The sequence below is a fragment of the Athalia rosae genome, chromosome 2 (assembly GCF_917208135.1).
Source record: "Athalia rosae chromosome 2, iyAthRosa1.1, whole genome shotgun sequence".
Taxonomy (NCBI): Eukaryota; Metazoa; Arthropoda; class Insecta; order Hymenoptera; family Athaliidae; genus Athalia; species Athalia rosae.
The window spans coordinates 21,451,358-21,470,440 of NC_064027.1; the positions used below are offsets into that span (position 1 = coordinate 21,451,358).

General features: G+C 38.5%; 3 protein-coding genes across 6 annotated transcripts; 1 reads left to right on the forward strand and 2 right to left on the reverse strand.

Moving 5' to 3' along the window:
* Positions 1 to 410: 410 nt before the first annotated feature.
* LOC105689293 (facilitated trehalose transporter Tret1-like) lies at positions 411 to 5,826 on the reverse strand. 2 transcript variants are annotated; one of them, XM_048651060.1, is made up of 3 exons: positions 3,906 to 5,826; positions 3,345 to 3,484; positions 411 to 2,858 (listed from the first exon to the last, which is right to left on the reverse strand). In XM_048651060.1, the coding sequence occupies exons 2-3, from the start codon at positions 3,421 to 3,423 to the stop codon at positions 1,510 to 1,512; spliced, it is 1,428 nt and encodes a 475-aa protein (XP_048507017.1). In that variant the 5' UTR covers positions 3,424 to 3,484; positions 3,906 to 5,826; the 3' UTR covers positions 411 to 1,509. The 2 variants fall into 2 exon arrangements, with proteins under 2 accessions (XP_048507017.1, XP_048507018.1); XM_048651061.1 differs by having other exon boundaries at positions 3,568 to 5,826.
* Positions 5,827 to 5,972: 146 nt separating this feature from the next.
* On the reverse strand, positions 5,973 to 14,519 carry LOC105689443. Of its 3 annotated transcripts, XM_020854216.2 has the most exons (10): positions 14,017 to 14,519; positions 13,631 to 13,770; positions 13,365 to 13,388; positions 9,036 to 13,187; positions 8,904 to 8,954; positions 8,611 to 8,796; positions 8,520 to 8,528; positions 8,027 to 8,153; positions 7,829 to 7,903; positions 5,973 to 7,753 (listed from the first exon to the last, which is right to left on the reverse strand). In XM_020854216.2, exons 1-10 carry the CDS (start codon positions 14,102 to 14,104, stop codon positions 7,347 to 7,349), a joined length of 5,259 nt encoding a protein of 1,752 aa, XP_020709875.2. In that variant the 5' UTR covers positions 14,105 to 14,519; the 3' UTR covers positions 5,973 to 7,346. The 3 variants fall into 3 exon arrangements, with proteins under 3 accessions (XP_020709875.2, XP_020709876.2, XP_012261877.2); XM_020854217.2 differs by lacking the exon at positions 13,365 to 13,388; XM_012406454.3 differs by lacking the exon at positions 8,520 to 8,528.
* Positions 14,520 to 14,817: 298 nt separating this feature from the next.
* LOC105689307 (BTB/POZ domain-containing protein 1-like) lies at positions 14,818 to 17,788 on the forward strand. The gene is made up of 6 exons (XM_012406222.3): positions 14,818 to 15,523; positions 15,632 to 16,315; positions 16,387 to 16,546; positions 16,627 to 16,784; positions 16,869 to 17,103; positions 17,175 to 17,788. The coding sequence occupies exons 1-6, from the start codon at positions 15,231 to 15,233 to the stop codon at positions 17,334 to 17,336; spliced, it is 1,692 nt and encodes a 563-aa protein (XP_012261645.1). The 5' UTR covers positions 14,818 to 15,230; the 3' UTR covers positions 17,337 to 17,788.
* The last annotated feature ends 1,295 nt before the right edge of the window (positions 17,789 to 19,083 follow it).

The following is a 19,083-nucleotide window of genomic DNA, read 5'->3' on the forward strand; positions in this document are numbered from 1 at the left end:
CTAAGCTAAGATAATTAACAAACTCTTGATAAGCGTGGCGGTATTTTTGAACTGCACCATCGAGTAAGCTAGCTTTCCAAGAAATCAGGCCCTGCTAATATTTGTTTTTTGTTCTTATTCAGTTGCTTTTAGTGTATGGTTATCAATTTTGATAACTGATAATACTTGAAGATTATTAACTTTCAGCTATGACTACGATCAACTTTCATTACGTTACGTATGTGCAATCATATGAGCCAATTGCAATAAATGTGTCGAGTCTAGGAATTTCCTATATAGTTTTGAAAAATCAATTCGGTGATACTATACTCACATTAGCAGGTATAAGCATTCTATCAAAGATAGATCTCGTGGGTTGATTCACGATATCAGCAGGTATATTACTACTTCAATGTTAATACACGAAATAGTTCATTTGTAATGAGTTTATTAGATTTTAGTACAAGGATTGATTGAAATTGAACATACGGTACGTTTATGATTTTCTTTTTTCCGTGACGAATATAATTTAGTGATTTATTTAATGAAGTGTTCAGAGATGCGCCCACCGAGTATGCTTACTTCCACTGTGTTGATTTCGGATCACTCAATTTTGTTGATGGTTTCTCGACATTACGATGATCACGGTGGGTGGTGGTTCAACAGCTTACCCAAATTAGCAACAGCCAAAGCCAACAGTTAACGCGGCTTGACATCGGATCGCATGCTTGATCGGATAGAAGATGCGGCTGTTTCAAAATATGATAAAACCAGTGTCTTGCACGGATCTGAGTCTCTTTCAACAATTGTACATATACCTAGCTATTTAATTTACTTTGAATTTCCTACGAGGTTTTCCCTTTAGTTTCAGGAATACAGTACTTGATAAACAAATACAGCGAAAACTGTGTTGACAGTGAAACCTTTAAACACCACAGATTCTCCCAGTTTTGAAGTTGCGATAACTTGACCACCAAAAATGAACGAATCCAATTCATTGAGCCTGCAGTCATAGCGGTACCTACCGCTTTGATTTAATTAACATCAGTTATACCGTTGCACCGAAATGCAAATTCCCAATTGCATGTTTCCTGTGACAAATGTGCAAGTCCATATAAAAATGAACTACAGTTAAATTGGGTATGAATATATAGTTTACTTGGAATAAGCAATGTCCGGTATGATGTGCTCAGGGTGTAGCTCATCATTGTTAATGCTTTTCGAGTACTTGAACCAAACTAAAAAGTTGAATATTTCCGAAAGGGCGTTGTCGAAATAGAAAATATTATTGCGGTAACAAGGGCACGATGAAGCAGAACAAATTATAAAATTAAAAATCAACAACGAAGAGCTAACTTCTCAAGTTATCTTGTAATAAAACCTCCAAGTATTGTCTATTATCCTTGCCTTACATTTATCTATTGAATTATATTTATCACATATTATGTTAACCATGGATAAAAAGAGACTGTAGGTGAAAACATATACCTATAATAGCCCGTGAAATTGCAGCACGTAGACTTGAACGACCTAATGTTGACCTTTGTTTCCGGGACCATCAGTGGTGAACGGTTCACCACTGAGTTCAGCTTGAATTTCCAATAAAGTTTTCCCCTTGGTCTCTATGACGATAAAAATTGCAAAAAAAGTGGCCAAGGTCATAAGTGACGCAAAAAACCAGAAAATAACGCATTCTCCCAGCCTTAGACCCAGTGAGGGAAATGATTTGACGACTACAAATCCAAGAGTCCAAATTAATACACTTGAAATGCTTCCTGCAACACCCTTAGTTTCAGGAGGAAAAAGTTCGCTGTTCATTATCCAAGGGACGCCTCCAAATCCGATGGAATAAAATACAGTATATAAAACTAGAGACGAAAGAGGAATCCAACTTATACTGCGAACGTCATCCCCGGATTCTTTTAGCATAAAATAGTATCCAAATGTGAATAAGCAAATCGTCATTCCTGTTCCAGAGAGGATTAACAATGGCCGACGACCAGTTCTGTCTACTACGACCCCGCAGACTAATTCCATAAAAGCTTCAACCGCACCAATAATCACTGTGGCGGTAAACGGATCAATCGAACTTCCGGTCATCCTAAATATGGTTACGGTATAAAATATAACAGCATCGATACCTGAACCTTGTTGAAAAAATGAGAGTCCAACACTTATAAGTAGAGCTCTACGCCCGGCTTTCGTACCTATGAGGTCCCTCATGCCGCCTTTTCGCGATGCTCGATTCGTTGATTGAATTTGAAGGAGTTCAATTTCGCTTTGTATATCGTACTCGTTACCTCGTAATTTCAATAGAGGTTTTCCTACATCTCTTTTGCGACCTTGTTTGATAAGCCAGACTGGCGATTCGGTTAAAAATGGCGATAGAATCAAAAACAGAACCACGAAAAACGCGCCGGAAACGGCAAAGAGCGTGTAACTCATAAAAGTGCCTGCTATGTAAGCGTAAAGTGTTCCGAATGCCAGAAATATCCCGAAAGTTGATGCTAAAGTACCACGAACCGATGGTTCGGCTATTTCTCCGATGTACATTAAAATCAAAACACAATTCCCACCACATCCAATACCTCCTAATAATCTAGCTGCGTATATCAGCCATAAGTTTGTGCTGAAAATGATAAGGAGCCACGATGCCAAGAATGGGAAGTTGAATATAAGGATTGATCGATGTCTTCCCAGGTAATCAGCTATATTTCCAGCTGGAAGGGCACCCAGAACTGAGCCGAATGCCAGAAGAGAACCGATCCAAGAACTTTGCTCCGTGTTGACGGTTATAAAAGATTCCTCGGACATTAGATATGGAAGCACCGGGGATGTCCATCCTATTATCATGCCAACTTGAAAAGCGGCCAATCCAGCTAAATTGGAAAGTATTAGATGAAATTACCTTTTCAGGTCGAGCTTCGAAATAGAGGCTATCTCCAGCAAAAAGAGTTTGCAAAATTTGTTGGTATTTAAAGTCGATGGAAGGCACGGAGATCCTTTGAGGTCATTTATTTTTATGGCAATATTCATGAGAGTATTATCTATGATGAGAGTCAATAGAATCATCGGTACTATTTTAAAAAATTTAAAAGCGTAGAAAATCATATTATTTGATGTATCGTTAGTTATTCGGAATTGATATAAACGTGAATGAACTCTTTTCTCAGTCAATCAATAGTCTTATATTGTTAGAAGTTAGCTTTGGAAGTTATTTGTCCTTCAAAAGCCGTTTACAATTGATGATATTCAGTTCAAGACTTCAGAAATTTATGGAACTTAGAAATCGACATATTATTTTGATTCATCAAAAGTCTGTAGGTCGAAATAAATACATCGAATAATGTTTCATATCAACTGACCCACTAACGTCGCAAGATATTGATACAATTTTCGTCCTTCTTTGATGTGTGGTATCGGATTCGATGCCATTTCAGCCATTTTCACTTCCAAAAATTGGTCGTCCTGCGTTCTTCGGCAGTAGCTGTCGCTCAATTTCACACTGAAATAGTATTACCATGAGAAAATAATTCACTTCTAACGGTCAGAACTGCAGAGTATTTTAATTTAAGATTTCGAGAGCACCGTGAATTTTCGAATTGTTCTACCACTTTTGATATCAATCAATACTATTTCGAATCAATTATAATCCATAACTGGTAACTGGACTTTTTATCAACTCAATATTTGCCAAAGTGCCTTTTGAAAAATAGTATTTCTTAAAAAAACGACTCATTAAATTGCTCATAAAAATTATTTTACAGCATTTGAATATGAATTATTTTTTGACAGTTTGTGTTTGCACACTAATTATGATGACGTAGTCTGGAGATAACAATGTGTCGCTCGTGATTATAACTATGTCCTTAAAAAGACCGATAACAGGTATAATGATATAATAAAATGAAATGAAATAGCCAAACCTATCCCATTAATGTCTTAGTTGCTTGATCTCTGCTCAAGTTTTTTTCCAATGCTTTTGGAAGTCTTGCAGGTATAAAAATTTCCTCAAACGGAATAATCAATCATCGACTGCAACGAAGTCGATGAACTATAAAGATGAGAATTTCTAAGTCAAGATAAAACCATGTATCACCAACAGTATTGTTATTTTATATCGTGTAACTTTTAATTGATCGGACCGTTTTGGTAGAAATAATTTAGACATCTAGTGCCAATACATCGACAGGTGAAGACACAATATTATTGCGCCCACGAACATATTCGACAGCCGTTTTTCAATTAAGACACCTTTTATTGGCTGTTTAATTCTTAGCACAAATTATATTTTCCAAAGAATGATTTCGTAGTTGGAGAGAAGTTTTACAAGATGTAAGTTTTCTCACTGCCAGAGGCGAACATGATACTGCTCACTATACAAGAATCGTAACATTTTTTCTCTACGATAAGCCAACCGCTGCTGTTAGGAAATTTTTGTAAATAAGAGCGTTCAAATGAGATGAACTATTTAAGTTGTCTACTAACAATAAGTTTTGGGGTAAGACTGTGGAAGGCTATATAGGAGACCCAGTTTCACTTTTCAAGTTTACATTTTACAAGCACTGGTATAGTCAAAGATGTACATTTGAAATTTTTAATCTTTGACTTGCGAATACTTCACTTCACAACAAACTTTCTGTCGTGGATTTCAAAGCTCTTCAAATTGTTTTGAGCTTGGGTTCTAGCTTACAAGAATTCTTATCCATGCCTTAATATAAGGAAAAGAATTCGTTAATTGGATTTGGGGTTCGTTTGTCATCGATAATGGAATTTGTTTGAATTCTTAAAGACAAGTTTCCTTATCTATGAGTTAGAAAATTATCGCATAAAAATAAATCCGAAATGAGCTTCGGTTGGGTGTAATAATAAAAAAAATGTGAATGGACGCCAAAAATCAAATACATGAAACGCAAATTATTTCGGTAATCGTCAGTGAATCGTATTATGAAATACTTGTAAGTTAAACACTGGCAAAGCCTTTCTTCAGGTGATTTATTGCACAGCTATAAATCAGCAGATTATATCCATACTGATATGGTCAATCTAAGGGGTTGCGTACATTAATTTATATTTGACAATTTTGCAACCCATGATAATAATGACAAATACTGATCATCATGATTGAAAATCGAGCGAAGTTATGTTTGCGAATGGAAGCTGAATTTCGTCTTCTTTTTTCCTCTAATGCTTATTCCTACTGGCGTCATCAGACTCGATATTCATAGTTTTGCGAGATAAAGTTTCCTTATTCTTTGCTAGCGACAATCAGAGCATATGTAAATAAACGCAAACAAAAACCACCACAAACCTGTGAAATTAGCACACTTGTTATATCGCCGAAATTATCAAGCTCATACCCCAGGTTGAATCCTTGCATGTTTTTTCTTCCTATTTTTTTCAATCAATTCAGCCAAGTTGGAACGAGAAAATTAAATTATCTCGTGTCAGCTTAGCCCGAGGCCCAGCCTTTGCCTGAACTCTCTTTACGGTCGAGTTTAACTTCGAACGTACCAACGATAAGTAATTATTAAAGAAAATGATGAACGTTTATTGTTCGTCGAATTTTTCGGATTTTCCTATGAATCTCAATGATGACAGATATATCGTTGAACAGGTATTGGATTTCGATGAGTTCCATTGTGACTGTGATAGAATTGCATTTTATCATGAAGTAATTCGTTTTTCGTAACAAATGTGTGTAAGACAAGGCTCGTTTCGTAGTTGTCGTACATTTTTTGAAGCAGATAGCATTCAACCGGCTATAGCATCTTTCAAGTGCTGTTATCCAGCGGATTGAGTGCTCCGTATGCGCCCCTCGAGTATAACACTTCATTCAATGGTTGCCCAATGGTAGCGAACATTAAATGGTTCTAGTTTGAGATTCGGGGAATTTAAAAAAAAAAATAAGAAAACTTTCTTAGGCCAGTACTACACACAAGTAAAAAGTTGGAAGTTTTGGAATCATAGAAAATGCGAATGTAACGTGGGTGTCTCAATGGATAGTCGTGTTTTTTGTAAGAACAATATATTAATCATCTAACTATATCAAATATGATATCCATAATCGTAATGAATCATACTATACATATAATATGTTTACACAGACTGTAACATAAAATAAAAATAATAATAATTATTATTATATACATGGGTAACGATTTCAACTGTAATATATCCTAATAAAAACGTAGTAGAACAGACTTAATAGTTGTATTATTACAAATGGTATTAAATAATGTCACATTGCAAACACCTGCAATATACAGTATACTATTAGGTCATCTTCATCTGAGATATCTCAGTATATTGGACGGTGATATACCTACATAGATGTGTATGTTACTATTTACATGAATTGGAGTTTGGTGAAATTTATTTGAATAATGCGTCGCTCTCGTATACCAATTCTTAATTCCAAATAATCAATTTCCATAAAATATAAACAATCAATCTACTAATTCTGTGTATGTACATAATTCTCTGTATTAAAATATGAAGAATAGTTTCTTTTCTCGTTTTCGAAATTTGCTCTCATCAACGAGAAATGCTTTGGACGGACTTTAGCCTATCGGGTATTTTCTCACTCTTTATCCCAAACCAAGAATCAAATTGAAAAGCTGTTTTGTATATAGTCATCAGGATAAATAGAGACATCACTGAGTTAGTGCGGATACGTCATGCGATTTATTTCAATCGAAAAATTCCGCGATCAGATCTCGATATTCACACACTTTGGTTTTTACATTGTTCGACGAATCAGAGCGCGATCAACTTTGATAATTTTAAATACTCTCTCTGCCCAAAAATTCGTAATTGGGTATGATCAAAGGCAATTGTAAGATCCGTAGCAGAATAAAATGGTGACCTTCACGTTGTTTGGCTTTATTTTATGAATGTCACTATCCAATTATTCTCAGGACTTGTAATATATCGGAAATAGTAAGTGATATTTGTTTATTCCGCGCGCTCGTAACTCCACCTTCTCTTTTTTATATTCATTAGTAGGAAAGATATAAAAGAGCTTGGACTGCTCGCAAATGATTTACCGGTTTCAGCGATAAATATGTTGGAGATCATAGATTTATTCGTCACAGAAGTCAGTTGTTGAATCGTCTTCAACATTCTGAGTAATACTACTCAAGGTGTGAAAAAAGAAGGTATACTTTGATCTTAGCTGATTAGACACAACGTGAGAAAACGCGACAAATTTACACAGCACAGCGTAAACATAGTCAAACGACGAACAGCTACAGATTCAAAAAACCTTTTCTGAGATGCGCTCAGCTCAACTAAGAACTAATTATCTCAATCTACACCCAAATGTTCACGATAGTATTCACTTATGTTTGATATCGAAGCTTCTCTTAAGCAATAGATTTGTCCTCGAATTCAAATAAGGGAGGCGATATTCTATCTGAAGTGACGTTTTGATTGACGTTCTCATCTTTTTCTATATGCTTATCGCAGCTTATTCCTGCTTCGCATGTTCCTAATGTGTCCAATTTTAAATCTGCCACAAGGGTTTCTTGATGCTCTTCTGCAGGACTTGTAGTAGGAGCAGCGGAGGTAATAGATGGCTGTGATTCGGTCAGCGGTAAATTGAGTTTCAGGCGATCTCTAGTGTGTCTTAATTCTCCAAGTTGCTGTTGTTGTTGCCGTTGCTGTTGTAACAGACTAGATGATGCACCTGGGAAAAACTGACTCACTTGTTCTCCTTCTCCTGTTTGGAATTGAAATGGACGATTCGAACTGCTGACGTAGAATTCTTCTCCTGAAAGTTGAATACATTTGTGATAGTGTGATCAAATTTTTATCATAGAACCTGATAAAAATTTGAAAAGTTTACCATTTTCATCAGCGTCGTCGTATTCTATGGGATACAAATCTAATCTCGCTGGCTCTTCCATCAGTTCCTCCCAATCTATTATAAAAACAAATAAGATTCGTCACCTAACATAACATGAATCGATCGGCGTCGAGTATCTGATGATTGTGTTAGAGGATTGCATGTCACACAAAATTTGTAGTAGAATTAATGTATGACCTGCGTAGGATGTCGGCTTCCAATCAGTGATCGCTTGTTCTTGATTGGTAGCGGTGGAGACTTCCTTTGGATACTCATAGACACAGTGGTATCTCTGTTTTTTGAACCAAACACTTTTTTTTTGATCCTGAGAATATCATGTTATAATAATGTTAGTTTAACGAATGTAAATATAAATTAGCAAAGTTCTATGGGATAGGGTCACTGTCTTCATTTTGATGGCATTTTTCTTTTCACGACAAATAATACTTTAAATATTCATTTTTCAAACGTAGGTATCAGATTTAGAGTAAACTAAATTATATTCTTAAGACGGTAATCACTTGAGGAAGAGTCTGATCAATCCACTATGAAATATTGTAGAAAGTTTACGAGATAGAAAATAATGCCAGAAAATAATTGTGAAATTTAAAATGGTTGGGACATCAAATTTTTAAGTGGTGTATTCTATTATTCTTCACATACCAAGTTAATTTTTATGCTACATACATACCATTTCTTCCTGGCAGCAACACATATTCATTAAACATACATAGATATAGATAATTGATACAAATAACAAATCAGATCTTTATCTTACTTACAGGTCGTTGAGTCTTATCGGGTGATCTCAATGCAGATCTATGCGGTGCGAGTGTGGCGTCCCATGCAGATGGTGTGAACTCTAGATCCTCTTCATCACCTTCTCCGTCTTCTTCGAGATCTCCTACATCTTCTTCATCCATCTCTGTTTCCTCCTTGATTCCATCCATTACTGAATTATCATGGAGCTAAGGAGATGAGATAAATTTTTGTGAGACAAAAAGGAGAAGAGGCGTTTAGGTTTTTCAGGTATCATAAGTTTTGAAAATCAGCGATAAGCGGAAGTAAGTAATACCTGATCAATCGGGTCCAATCTTCCGCACCGTGGAGACAATCTTTCGCCCTCCTGCAAACAGAGATTCAGTTGACATGGTGAAGAATTGAAAAAATACGTTGATGAAAGCAAAACTCTCTAAAAGCAGCATACCTTCCAAATGAATTCTCCAGAACTTGAGCTGTTGTCGTCATCTTGGCTATCCCAGTCATGTTTGGAGCTGAAACTTGTCGACATTAGATCATTCTGTGGAGGAAGGGGAAAGGACAAAGATAACTGTTGCCATTTCAGCTCATCCTCAGGACTTGGCAGTGGTGCACTTCCACCTATCACAGCATGCAGTTGTTTTTCAGGTTCCTGATTCAAGTCAGGCATTGCAATTCTGTATTCAAACGTTTCATCGTCTGATATATCAACATTTGAAGTGTCCTGATCTTCTTTATCTCCTTCTGTAAAAGGATCTCTATCCCCATCCACAAGTACAGCTTTATTTGTTGCAACATCAACTAGCAGCAGATCTTCATCGCCATTGTTGTTAGAGCTTCCTGAATGTTTTGATAGAAAAGAATCTTCGTACGAATCTTTTGAGGCCAAAGATTCCGAAGTAATAATACTGAAGTTTTCACGCTCCTCTAATATAGGGCTCAAGGGAGTGTTGTAAATGTTGTACCTAATAGATATATCGACAACCCCGCTCCCTTGTTCAGTTTGTCCTTCTTCATCGTTCCAATTTTGGTGATCCGTTATATTCATTTCATCTTCTTTAGTCAGATCTCGACTATCGCATGGCTCTCGAGTTTCTTCAACAGGCATTTGAGCATGGGGTAGTTTTTCGCTCAACTCTTTTCGTATGGCAACCACGTATTCGTCTTCCAGGCCAAAGGAAATGTACGAATTGTCACTATGAAGGCTTTCTGTAGAGCCGAGTCCATCTTGGCTGTCAAGGTAACCAGGGTCCTCTGTAGAAACCTTGATTGCTTCTATCGATTCATTCATGGAATACAGCTGGTCACCAGTCAAAACAGGGTGACCATCGAGGAAATTGTTAGCTTCATTTGGAACCAAGGACGGATCACACATTACTGGTTTCACTTGCACCTTGGTATCTGAAGTTTGAATTTCCGGTTTCAGAACATCCAATGCCAGATTGTCAATATTATCCTCTATGTCAGCATTAGTACCAGAATTAGTACGAAGTAGTTGATGGCAAGTATCTTTCTGTGAGTGTAAAAACCAACCTTTATGGTCATCCGAACTATCCAATTCCTCAGTTGCATTGTAATTCTCAGACTTTGGATTGTCTAAGTGAGTGATTTTCCAATCAATGGAATCAGGTGAAATTAGTTCTTCTACGTCATCCAGGTCAGCAAAGTTACCAGGTGATTCTGCATCAAGTATGGCATCCAGTTCAGATATAACAAAAAGGTGTTCATCTTCAGCCATTGCAAAACAGGGTTGAGATGGCTGAGTTGGAACAGCTGGACTCTCTTCCTCTTCACACGATTCTTTATCACGAAAACCAGAGTCAGAGCTACGCTCATCATCTGGAGTGGAGAGTCGTTTAGAATCCTCTCTTCCTCCGGTGACATCTGATTTTTTTTTTACTTTATTTTCCATGTTTGTTTCGTTTCCGCTGAATAGTTTCTGCCTGGTACATTTCTCGGATGAGGCATGCGGCCCAAGCAATTGGGGACTTGTGTTGTTAAGAGACATATTGCTTTGGTCAAATTCATCACATTCCGTGGCTTTAAACTCAGCAGGATCCTTTTTCAAGGATGGACTAACCACGGGCTTCGGAGATGCATCGCTGTGCGAAAATGATTTTACATCTGCACTTTTTCTTTCCTCAGGGTTCTCAATCTCTAAGTCTGGAATTATTGCCTTATCGCTCTGGCGATTACAGATGTTCTCGAGCGACAACGATTTTTCATTCAGTACCTTTTCAGTTTCTACTAAAGTTATAATATTAGAATAATTTATTGCAGAATTTTTACTACCTAAATTACATTGCTCCAAGTTTTCAGTCGTATTCTGAATATCATTAAAATGACGTCCAAACATCTTATCACATATTTCGGAAACGTTTTGCTTTCCTCCCTCTTCTCCATTAGGCACACGTCTGATTCGGTCAACAAAATGAGTATCAGGGATGGGATTTGAGCCATCTTTTAATTTTTCTTGCTTACTAATATCTGATGGCTGAAATCGTTCCGGAGCATTACTTGGGTCGGGTACTAACCTCAGAAGAGGTGGGCAAGGGTTTGACTTAGGCACAAGTCGGAGAATGTGTTCTTCAGGATGCACTACTTCTTGGCTGACGACGTTTGAGGATTCTGCCGAGGAGCACACGGCCGATTTTACCTCAGATTTGTCAAGAGGCACTCTTTGTTCCGCTAAAGTCTCAGAAATTTCATGTAGATCTTCCGACATGACAAAATCAACCGACTCACTAGATTTTTGTGATGTTTCATAAGTCGGACATACATTTTTTGGTGTCGATAGTCTCAACATTGGTCTTTGGCCAAAGTCAGTTGTTAATGTCAAGACATTGGTTGTATCCGAAGTTTCTCTAGCAAGGTCAATCTTACAGACGTTGAAATCATCCTGAGCAGAGTGATCGTAGAGCTGAGTTTGTAGTGGATTACGCAGTTTTTTCAGAGTCTCAGTGAATTCGTCGGCCAGAACAGTGCTCTTTAAGTTGCTGTCACTTCCAGCAGATGTAAGTCTTTTTTTTGTCTGCTCAGGTCCTTGAATCCCAAGAGACCATTCTGCCTCAGAATCAGAATCAATGTGAACAAGCACCATCAGGTCTGCAACAGACTTTGACTTTTGTCTGACCTTCTCCGTATAAGCACCACGCTTCACTCTGTCCAACCAACTTTCTTCTTCAGTTTCTGAATCAGTCTCGTGTATGGTGTTACTTGCTTTGATTCCTGGAACATTTTTTACTGGCTCTTCTGGCCCCAATCGAAAGGATGTCGACAAAACTTTTTCATTGTTATTTGTGATTATTAGGCCATCGGAAATGTGAGGACTGATCCAACCATCTGAATCGATACTGCCGTGTAAATTAAAAAGACTAGCACTTTTTCCTCGGTCTTGCAGTGTGTTAGGCCTGAGAGTTTCCCATCGCAGTTCGAAGTCCTGTGTCTCAAGTACTTGTTGAACTTGATCTAAACCTGGGCGTAGGTCTGGGTCTATCACCCAACATGAGCGCATAACGTGATAGAAATTCTGCGGACAGTCCTCTGGACATTTCAAGAGTAATTCGGAAAAGTTTGTTTCTGTTATGGATTGGGCTGTAGCATCGGTGGAAGATAAAACTGCTTGAATGACTTCTTCATCGCATAAGTGATCGTACGGTATTTTGCCCCAGGTGACTATTTCCCACAAAAGAACAGCATAGCTCCAGAGGTTTGCCTTCACAGTGATTTCAAGGGTTTCGATTGTAGTATCTGTACACTTTAGGCTCTCCGGTGCCGCCCATCTGATAGGCAAGGCTCTGTCGCCAACAACGTGGTAGTCTGTTGGGTACTTTTCAATGCTGGTACCATAATCTCCGAGCTTGATGGATAAATCAGACGCAACCAGGCAGTTTCTTGCAGCAAGGTCTGTGTGGGCGAATCCATGTACATGCATGTGTTCTAGTCCTGCGGCAACTTCAATAGCCATTCTCTTGGGAACATGTCCACGCAAAAGCGCTTCTCTTGTTTCTGTGTCAGAATTGGATTTTAGGAATCCTTTCAGATCTCCAAGAGGACATGATTCAAACAAAAGTAAGTACGGATCAGTCTCCAGGCACGTTCCCAATAACAATAAGATATTTCGATGGCGCAGTTTCAGGTACGGCATTACTTCGCGAAGGAACCATGATTTTTCTTGGTTTGTTGCTTCTTCAGTTAGGATTCTCACTATCACACCCTTGTTCTGCACAACGTTTCCTACACCTTCGGTTGTTTCCAAATCTGCCCGCCCTTCGACAACTTTGCCAAACCAACCATGTCCAATTTCTCGTAAGTATTTTAATCTTTCTCTGGGGATGTGGATAGTAGAGTCGAACCATTCGTTGCATGAGTGAATCGGCGATGACCAACTTTGGTCTGAGGTTAGTGGAGTCGAATGTGGTAGTTTTGGTTTCAGCGTTGGGAAGCTGCTGGTTTGAGGTACAAAACAATCCAAAGGCAAGGGTTCAAAACATATGCGTTCCAAGCGTGATCCTGACTGCGGCACTACAAGTTCCAGTCCACTTATGGGATTTTCAAATGCCAAGTCACAGCCGGATGACGTGTGACCATCTTTGAATTCCTAGAACAATAATAGGGATTTTGTGTTACACATATAATCACTTGCTACTGCTAGAACAGAGTCTATTTGCTACTGCCAGACAGCAGATGTTGCAGCCTTAATGCAGAACGTGCATAGATGAATGGCCTAGATATGCTATATTATCTACACAAAGTTTTGCATTCCTATATGAATTACCTGATTTAATTTCCCTTCTGTATCCTACAATTGAAACAACATACATTATAAAGACACCTTTAATCAGACTGCGTTGAATTTCAAACAAATCTTATTATGACGAAGGCAAAGAAATTAGACAAAAAATATTTCAAAAGTTTCTCAATCGCTATTTAAAAACAAATTTCGATGAGACAATTATGATTTTGAAAATATTATGATAAATGAATACAGCAGGGTAGCTGGGTGAAAGAAAACGAAATTAGGTCAGTGTATGTTATATGTACCTGAAAGCCTTTAGGAAAACGCTGCCTCTTACAGCACATACATCCAATAATTGCAAATGCCAAAACAACGACGGCAAACAAACCAAACATATACATTAGCCATCCTGATGCGTGAGATTCTGCAACAGTGGCACGAGGTCCTGTGCAAAACAAAAAAGGGTATGTGGTTACTGATAGTGTAAAAATGACATTATAGTGTCAGGTTATTTATCATTGAGGGAATTATTGGTTGTGTCGAGGTTCAGTTCCAAATTCTCACAGCCGGCAGGGTCTGTTGTAGAGTAAAATAGTGAGTGATTCGGATAAGACCATATGAATTTTGGCTTATGACGACAAGTCTTAATGTGAATATGAAAGTCATGTAATGATAGCAAACAAAAATATACCGGTGGCAAACAGCGAGGACACGGGATGAGCCTCGAGGATTGATAAACTCCCACAGACAAACCCCAAAAGACACCAGAGGATCCGCATAGTTTCTCAGCGCTTATCTTTTCGATGCCCCTGTCTATGTCATTTTTCATTCGCTATCAGCATTACCAGGCGATTCTTCAGCTAATTTCCTTCCGATTCGCACAAGATATAAAGAGAACGTTACGCCTTTCCATCGCATACTCATATGTTCGTTACTTAAGATACTGCATTCTCAGGATTTTGCTCAGGATATTCAAGGAGGAAATTTATATAAGACATATCCTTTGTCGACTTCTAATTGAAAAATTGATTTGAATACATGCGGAACTTGATGCAAAATATAAACGCAAGTGGGTCGGCGCAGGTTGCGATTTGATAGAATATTAATCTGCTGATTGCAAACACTTTATGACGGATGAATCGTTATCGCCCTACGCTAAAAATACAACACAGACCATAACTAGTAGACCATAACTACCGACAGACATGGACCGTAGATACGAAATTATATTGATGAGAAGACCGGTGGGGACATCTACTAACTGACTCGGTGTGTCAGCGCTGATGCAGTTGGAAACGCCGACACTCAAGAGTCAGTAGATGTCCCAGCTGAATCCAGGGACCTAGGACCCAAGCGACTACACATCGAACCCTGTGAAAGTACGAAACAAAAAAGAGATAAACTTACCTGTGTCCCTACTGGTAGTGTAATTTTAATACAAAAAAATGATATCGGAGGTCGCCAGTTTCCTCGCCAGTCGCCACAAGTAATTAGTGCGAGAATGGTGCAAGAAAGAAATGAATTCGCTGGTTTTGTTCGCTAAAATATAATAATTAAATCAGAAATTATAACCAGAATAATAATTTATCCTGATTCATTGAAAAAATAATAATCATTAGAATTGTAATAATTTGGTATGCTGGGTCATCCATTTATTTGCGATTTGGGGAGAGTTGTTATTACCATTGAGAATAGATAGATATCTATTCTCAATGTTATTACTGATCTGTGGTTGATGTCATTGGTTTGTTGTCAATGAGACGAAGACAGCAAACAATATCCAGCTTCCAGGCTGTCTCTGCTATCCGAATGAACGCTGTTGGAGCAAATGCTTTGCAAGGTATAAATTCAGGACAGTTGGCTTTGATTTATCTGCAACGGAATTACTAGCTGGCAGAACTCATCATGTCCTCCAGAAGCTCGTCAGACGATACCATAGCAGCAATGTCTAGATTGAATGTTCAGAACAATAGCGAAGATGGTGAGGAAGACGGAGAGGGCCCTCATGCCAATGATCCCAGGGTTAACGAAATACTAGATTCTACCACTGTATCTCCTGAATCTCCACAAAATATGCAAACTACTTCGGAAATTACATATTCCAGTACTCGTAGAGCTCTCACCTTTGCTTGTGACGAAGACCAGCCTTCTACGTCTCAAGCAAGAAGTGCCGAAGTTGCTGGTATATCTTGCGACAGGTATTATATACTTAGCTCAAATAGGATGACTAAAGTGGTGGATGTCAAACTATAGAACAACTCAGAATTCTAGTTGACATACAATACTTTCATGAATATTTCCAACAGGCCACCCAGTAACTCTGCAAATTTATTCCATCTGGAGGCAAGACCACAAGGAAGTGGGGCTTCTAATAACGTACCTCGGCATCCCTTGCCTGTGGCAATTTATAACTGGCAAGGACGTAAAACCACAGTGAGAGAACGATTCACATTTCTCTTCAACAACGAAATATTATCAGATGTATCTTTCTTGGTTGGTCGTGGGGCTCAGCAGCAGCGGGTACCAGCTCACAAGCTTGTCTTGGCATCAGGAAGTGCGGTTTTTGATGCAATGTTTAATGGAACTCTGGCCACTTCCTCTGCAGAGATTGAAGTTCCTGATATCGAGCCTGCTGCTTTTCTTGCAGTGCTCCTATTCCTGTATACAGACGAGATTCAGATTGACCCTGAGACCGTCATGACTACTTTATATACAGCAAAGAAGTATGCAGTTTCTCCGTTAGAGAAACACTGTGTTGATTTTCTGAGAAATAATCTTACAAGTGACAACGCATTTCTACTACTCGCTCAGGCCAGGCTTTTTGATGAACCCCATCTTGCCTCTGTTTGTTTGGATACCATAGACAAATTTACTACAGATGCTCTTAATGCTGACGGATTCACCGATATTGACATTGACACTCTTATGGTTGTACTTGAAAGAGACACACTTCGCGTGAGGGAGCTCAAAATTTTTCTCGCTGTTGTGAGGTAAGTTTTGGTCTTTCTGATTTCAAATCTATAGCCATTCATTCAGTTAACAATAATAAAATTTCTTGTAGATGGTCGGAAGCAGAATGCGGGCGTCAACAGTTGCCGATCACGCCAGAGAATCAGAGATCCGTTTTAGGCCGTGCTCTCTCCTTGGTTCGCTTCCCCCTCATGTCTGTTGAAGAGTTTGCTGGCGGACCTGCGCAGTCTGGGCTCCTGACTGACCGCGAAGTTAGTACAATTAACAAAATATTGATAATTTCTTTCGAAAACTTTACGGTGAATAATTTGCTCTTCCCTCTTCGCTCTAGGTAGTTTCAGTATTTCTCTACTTCACTGTCAACCCCAAACCATCCGTTGGTTTTGAGGCGATGCCCCGCTGTTGTATGATGGGCAAAGAACAAACTGTTTGTAGATTCCAACAGACCGATAAACGGTGGGGCTATAGTGGGACAAGTGACCGAATTAGGTAAGCCTGGACTTTTTTCTGGATGCAGAGAATTTGGAACAATCGTACAAATTTTCAATAAAATGGTGTATTCTTTCCGCATAGATTTAGCGTGGATAGACGAATATTCCTCGTCGGTTATGGCGTCTACGGTAGCATCCATGGTCCTGCTGAATACGAAGTTCAAATTGAGCTGATTCACACAGCCTCAGGAAAAATTATAGCCGCTAACAATACAAGTTTCAGTTGCGATGGTTCCAGATACACCTATCGATTGATGTTCAAAGAGCCCGCCGAGATTTTACCAAACACGATTTATACCGCCTCTGCCATGTTCAAGGTGTGTATTTACCAAACTGCGCTTTTCACAAGTTTAAAAACAATTGCGTGACTTTAACACTTGCTTCACAGGGACCAGATTCTCATTACGGTACCAAGGGGCAGCGTAAAGTAAACGTCGACTGTGGGCCTGGTGATGGTCAAGTCAACTTTCAATTCAGCTACGCCGCTGGAAACAACAACGGTTCTTCAATTGAAGATGGACAGATCCCTGAATTGATATTTTACACATGAGTTCTCACCGTCAATCGCTACATCCCCATCGTTGCATACATTCCTCTTACAAGCCATTAATCTCGTCCTGGAGAAATTTATCGCACCGAAATTCTTTTCTCTGTCATACCGCAAAACTCATGATCAAAATATCACAAGGGTTGTGTAAATCTCGGTAAAACGACGCTCATTCGCATATTTTCTGGTGATAATTCTGGTTCGCAAACTGGCATGGCGAGAAGACAAAATCTGCTCGCTTTTTAAATCCATCTTCTCTTTATTTTTACTACATAATACAAGTTTTGTACTCTATTGTATTGAGAGAAATTTTTATTTGTTGAAAGTAGAGTAGATAAATTCTATTTAAATATCTATGTACATACATCATATACGTATATGATAATTTCGAACGTTCATAATGTTTAAACGGTATAATATTATTCTCAACCTAAAATAAATAACGTTATGACCTATTTGACCATCTACAATCCTTTCATCAATTCAAATGCATCGAACTTTTCTAAAATTTAAATATCCAAAAATTTTTCCGTCAAAGCGCCATGGCCTGGATTTGCCGAAGGATGTTACAGCGGCTGGAGAAAAAGGAATCAACTTTGGCTGAATTGGTAAGTTACTATGTATCTGGTTCATTAAAGGTTTCAGATCTTATAATGAGCGGACTTGGATAAGAAAAGCTTGTGCCTCTGTAGTATCTAGTAATTATTTCAATTCTCTTATCATAGATATATTGATCCTTTTACTTTTCTGCGCTCTAGGTTTCTTATTATTAGTGACCGAAGTCTTCAGCGGCAATGTTCTCTGATGAGAACCGATTTCAACTCATCCATATGTATTTCGGAACTAATCCGAATTGCTGCATGTTTCTAGTCGCATGATAACGAGCTTTGGTATGTAGTCAAAAATAACGACATGTTTCCTTGAGCAATCCCGAAAGGAATATGTTATCTCGTTTCAAGAATCTTTTTGATAATCTGACATATATTACCGACCTCTTGAAACCCCCTGATTCTCACCCCTAACTTGAGGATCCCTATCCCTAACCGTCTTGTACCTCCCTCTTTTACACCCTTGTTCAAGTTTTGGTACTAACAAGTGCTTCTATACGTACCTCCGTGTCAGGTCGCTGTTACAGCGATATGAATATAATACAGAGGATATTTTTCTCTTAGATTTATCTCCATTGCGGTTATCGTACAGGTTTACACCCACTGTCCCGTCTACCCTCTATCATACTCTGAAAAAAACTTCATTTTTTCATACCGTTCGAGAAGAGTAAGAGGAAAAAAATCGCCATCGTATTTCTCGAACGAATCAATTCTTTGACATAAATCATTTCGTTACCAGCAAGTTTTTGGCTTGAAAAACGCAGGATTTTTATGGGTTGAATAGAATTCTGCTGACTTGAGTTTCTAAAGACAGGGCAAACAAATCAATGTAGATTTTATATTTCTCTCTAAAAACGAAAAAATGCCCCTCTGTTTGATAGCCCGACTTATCGCGACAGCGACTTCAATTTCATATTTCGTGGAATGTATGGGGAGACTCGACGTATGTATGTACTCTTATACGTGTCAGGTTTTTTTTTCGAAACGTTATTATAGGTGCTTTTCCCACCTACTTCCTTTCTTCCTTTCTACCTTTTTTCGCAGTAAATAACATCGGATGTGTAGTTTGCGAGCACTTTAGTAGCCTGCCAAGAGAGAGAACTTCCACTCAAGTTGACGGAGACTTCCAACGGCATTACATA

Coding starts and splice junctions, on each gene's coding strand:
- LOC105689293 (XM_048651060.1), bottom strand. CDS start 3,423: ATGGCTGAAATGGCATCGAATCCGATACCACACATCAAAGAAGGACGA. Junction 2,859..3,344: donor ATATCTTGCGACGTTAGTGG/GTCAGTTGATAT, acceptor TTTCCAATTTAG/CTGGATTGGCCGCTTTTCAA.
- LOC105689443 (XM_020854216.2), bottom strand. CDS start 14,104: ATGCGGATCCTCTGGTGTCTTTTGGGGTTTGTCTGTGGGAGTTTATCA. Junction 13,771..14,016: donor GTCCTCGCTGTTTGCCACCG/GTATATTTTTGT, acceptor TGTTTTGCACAG/GACCTCGTGCCACTGTTGCA. Junction 13,188..13,364: donor CAGAAGGGAAATTAAATCAG/GTAATTCATATA, acceptor TTATTGTTCTAG/GAATTCAAAGATGGTCACAC.
- LOC105689307 (XM_012406222.3), top strand. CDS start 15,231: ATGTCCTCCAGAAGCTCGTCAGACGATACCATAGCAGCAATGTCTAGA. Junction 16,316..16,386: donor ATTTTTCTCGCTGTTGTGAG/GTAAGTTTTGGT, acceptor AATTTCTTGTAG/ATGGTCGGAAGCAGAATGCG. Junction 16,785..16,868: donor GGGACAAGTGACCGAATTAG/GTAAGCCTGGAC, acceptor CTTTCCGCATAG/ATTTAGCGTGGATAGACGAA.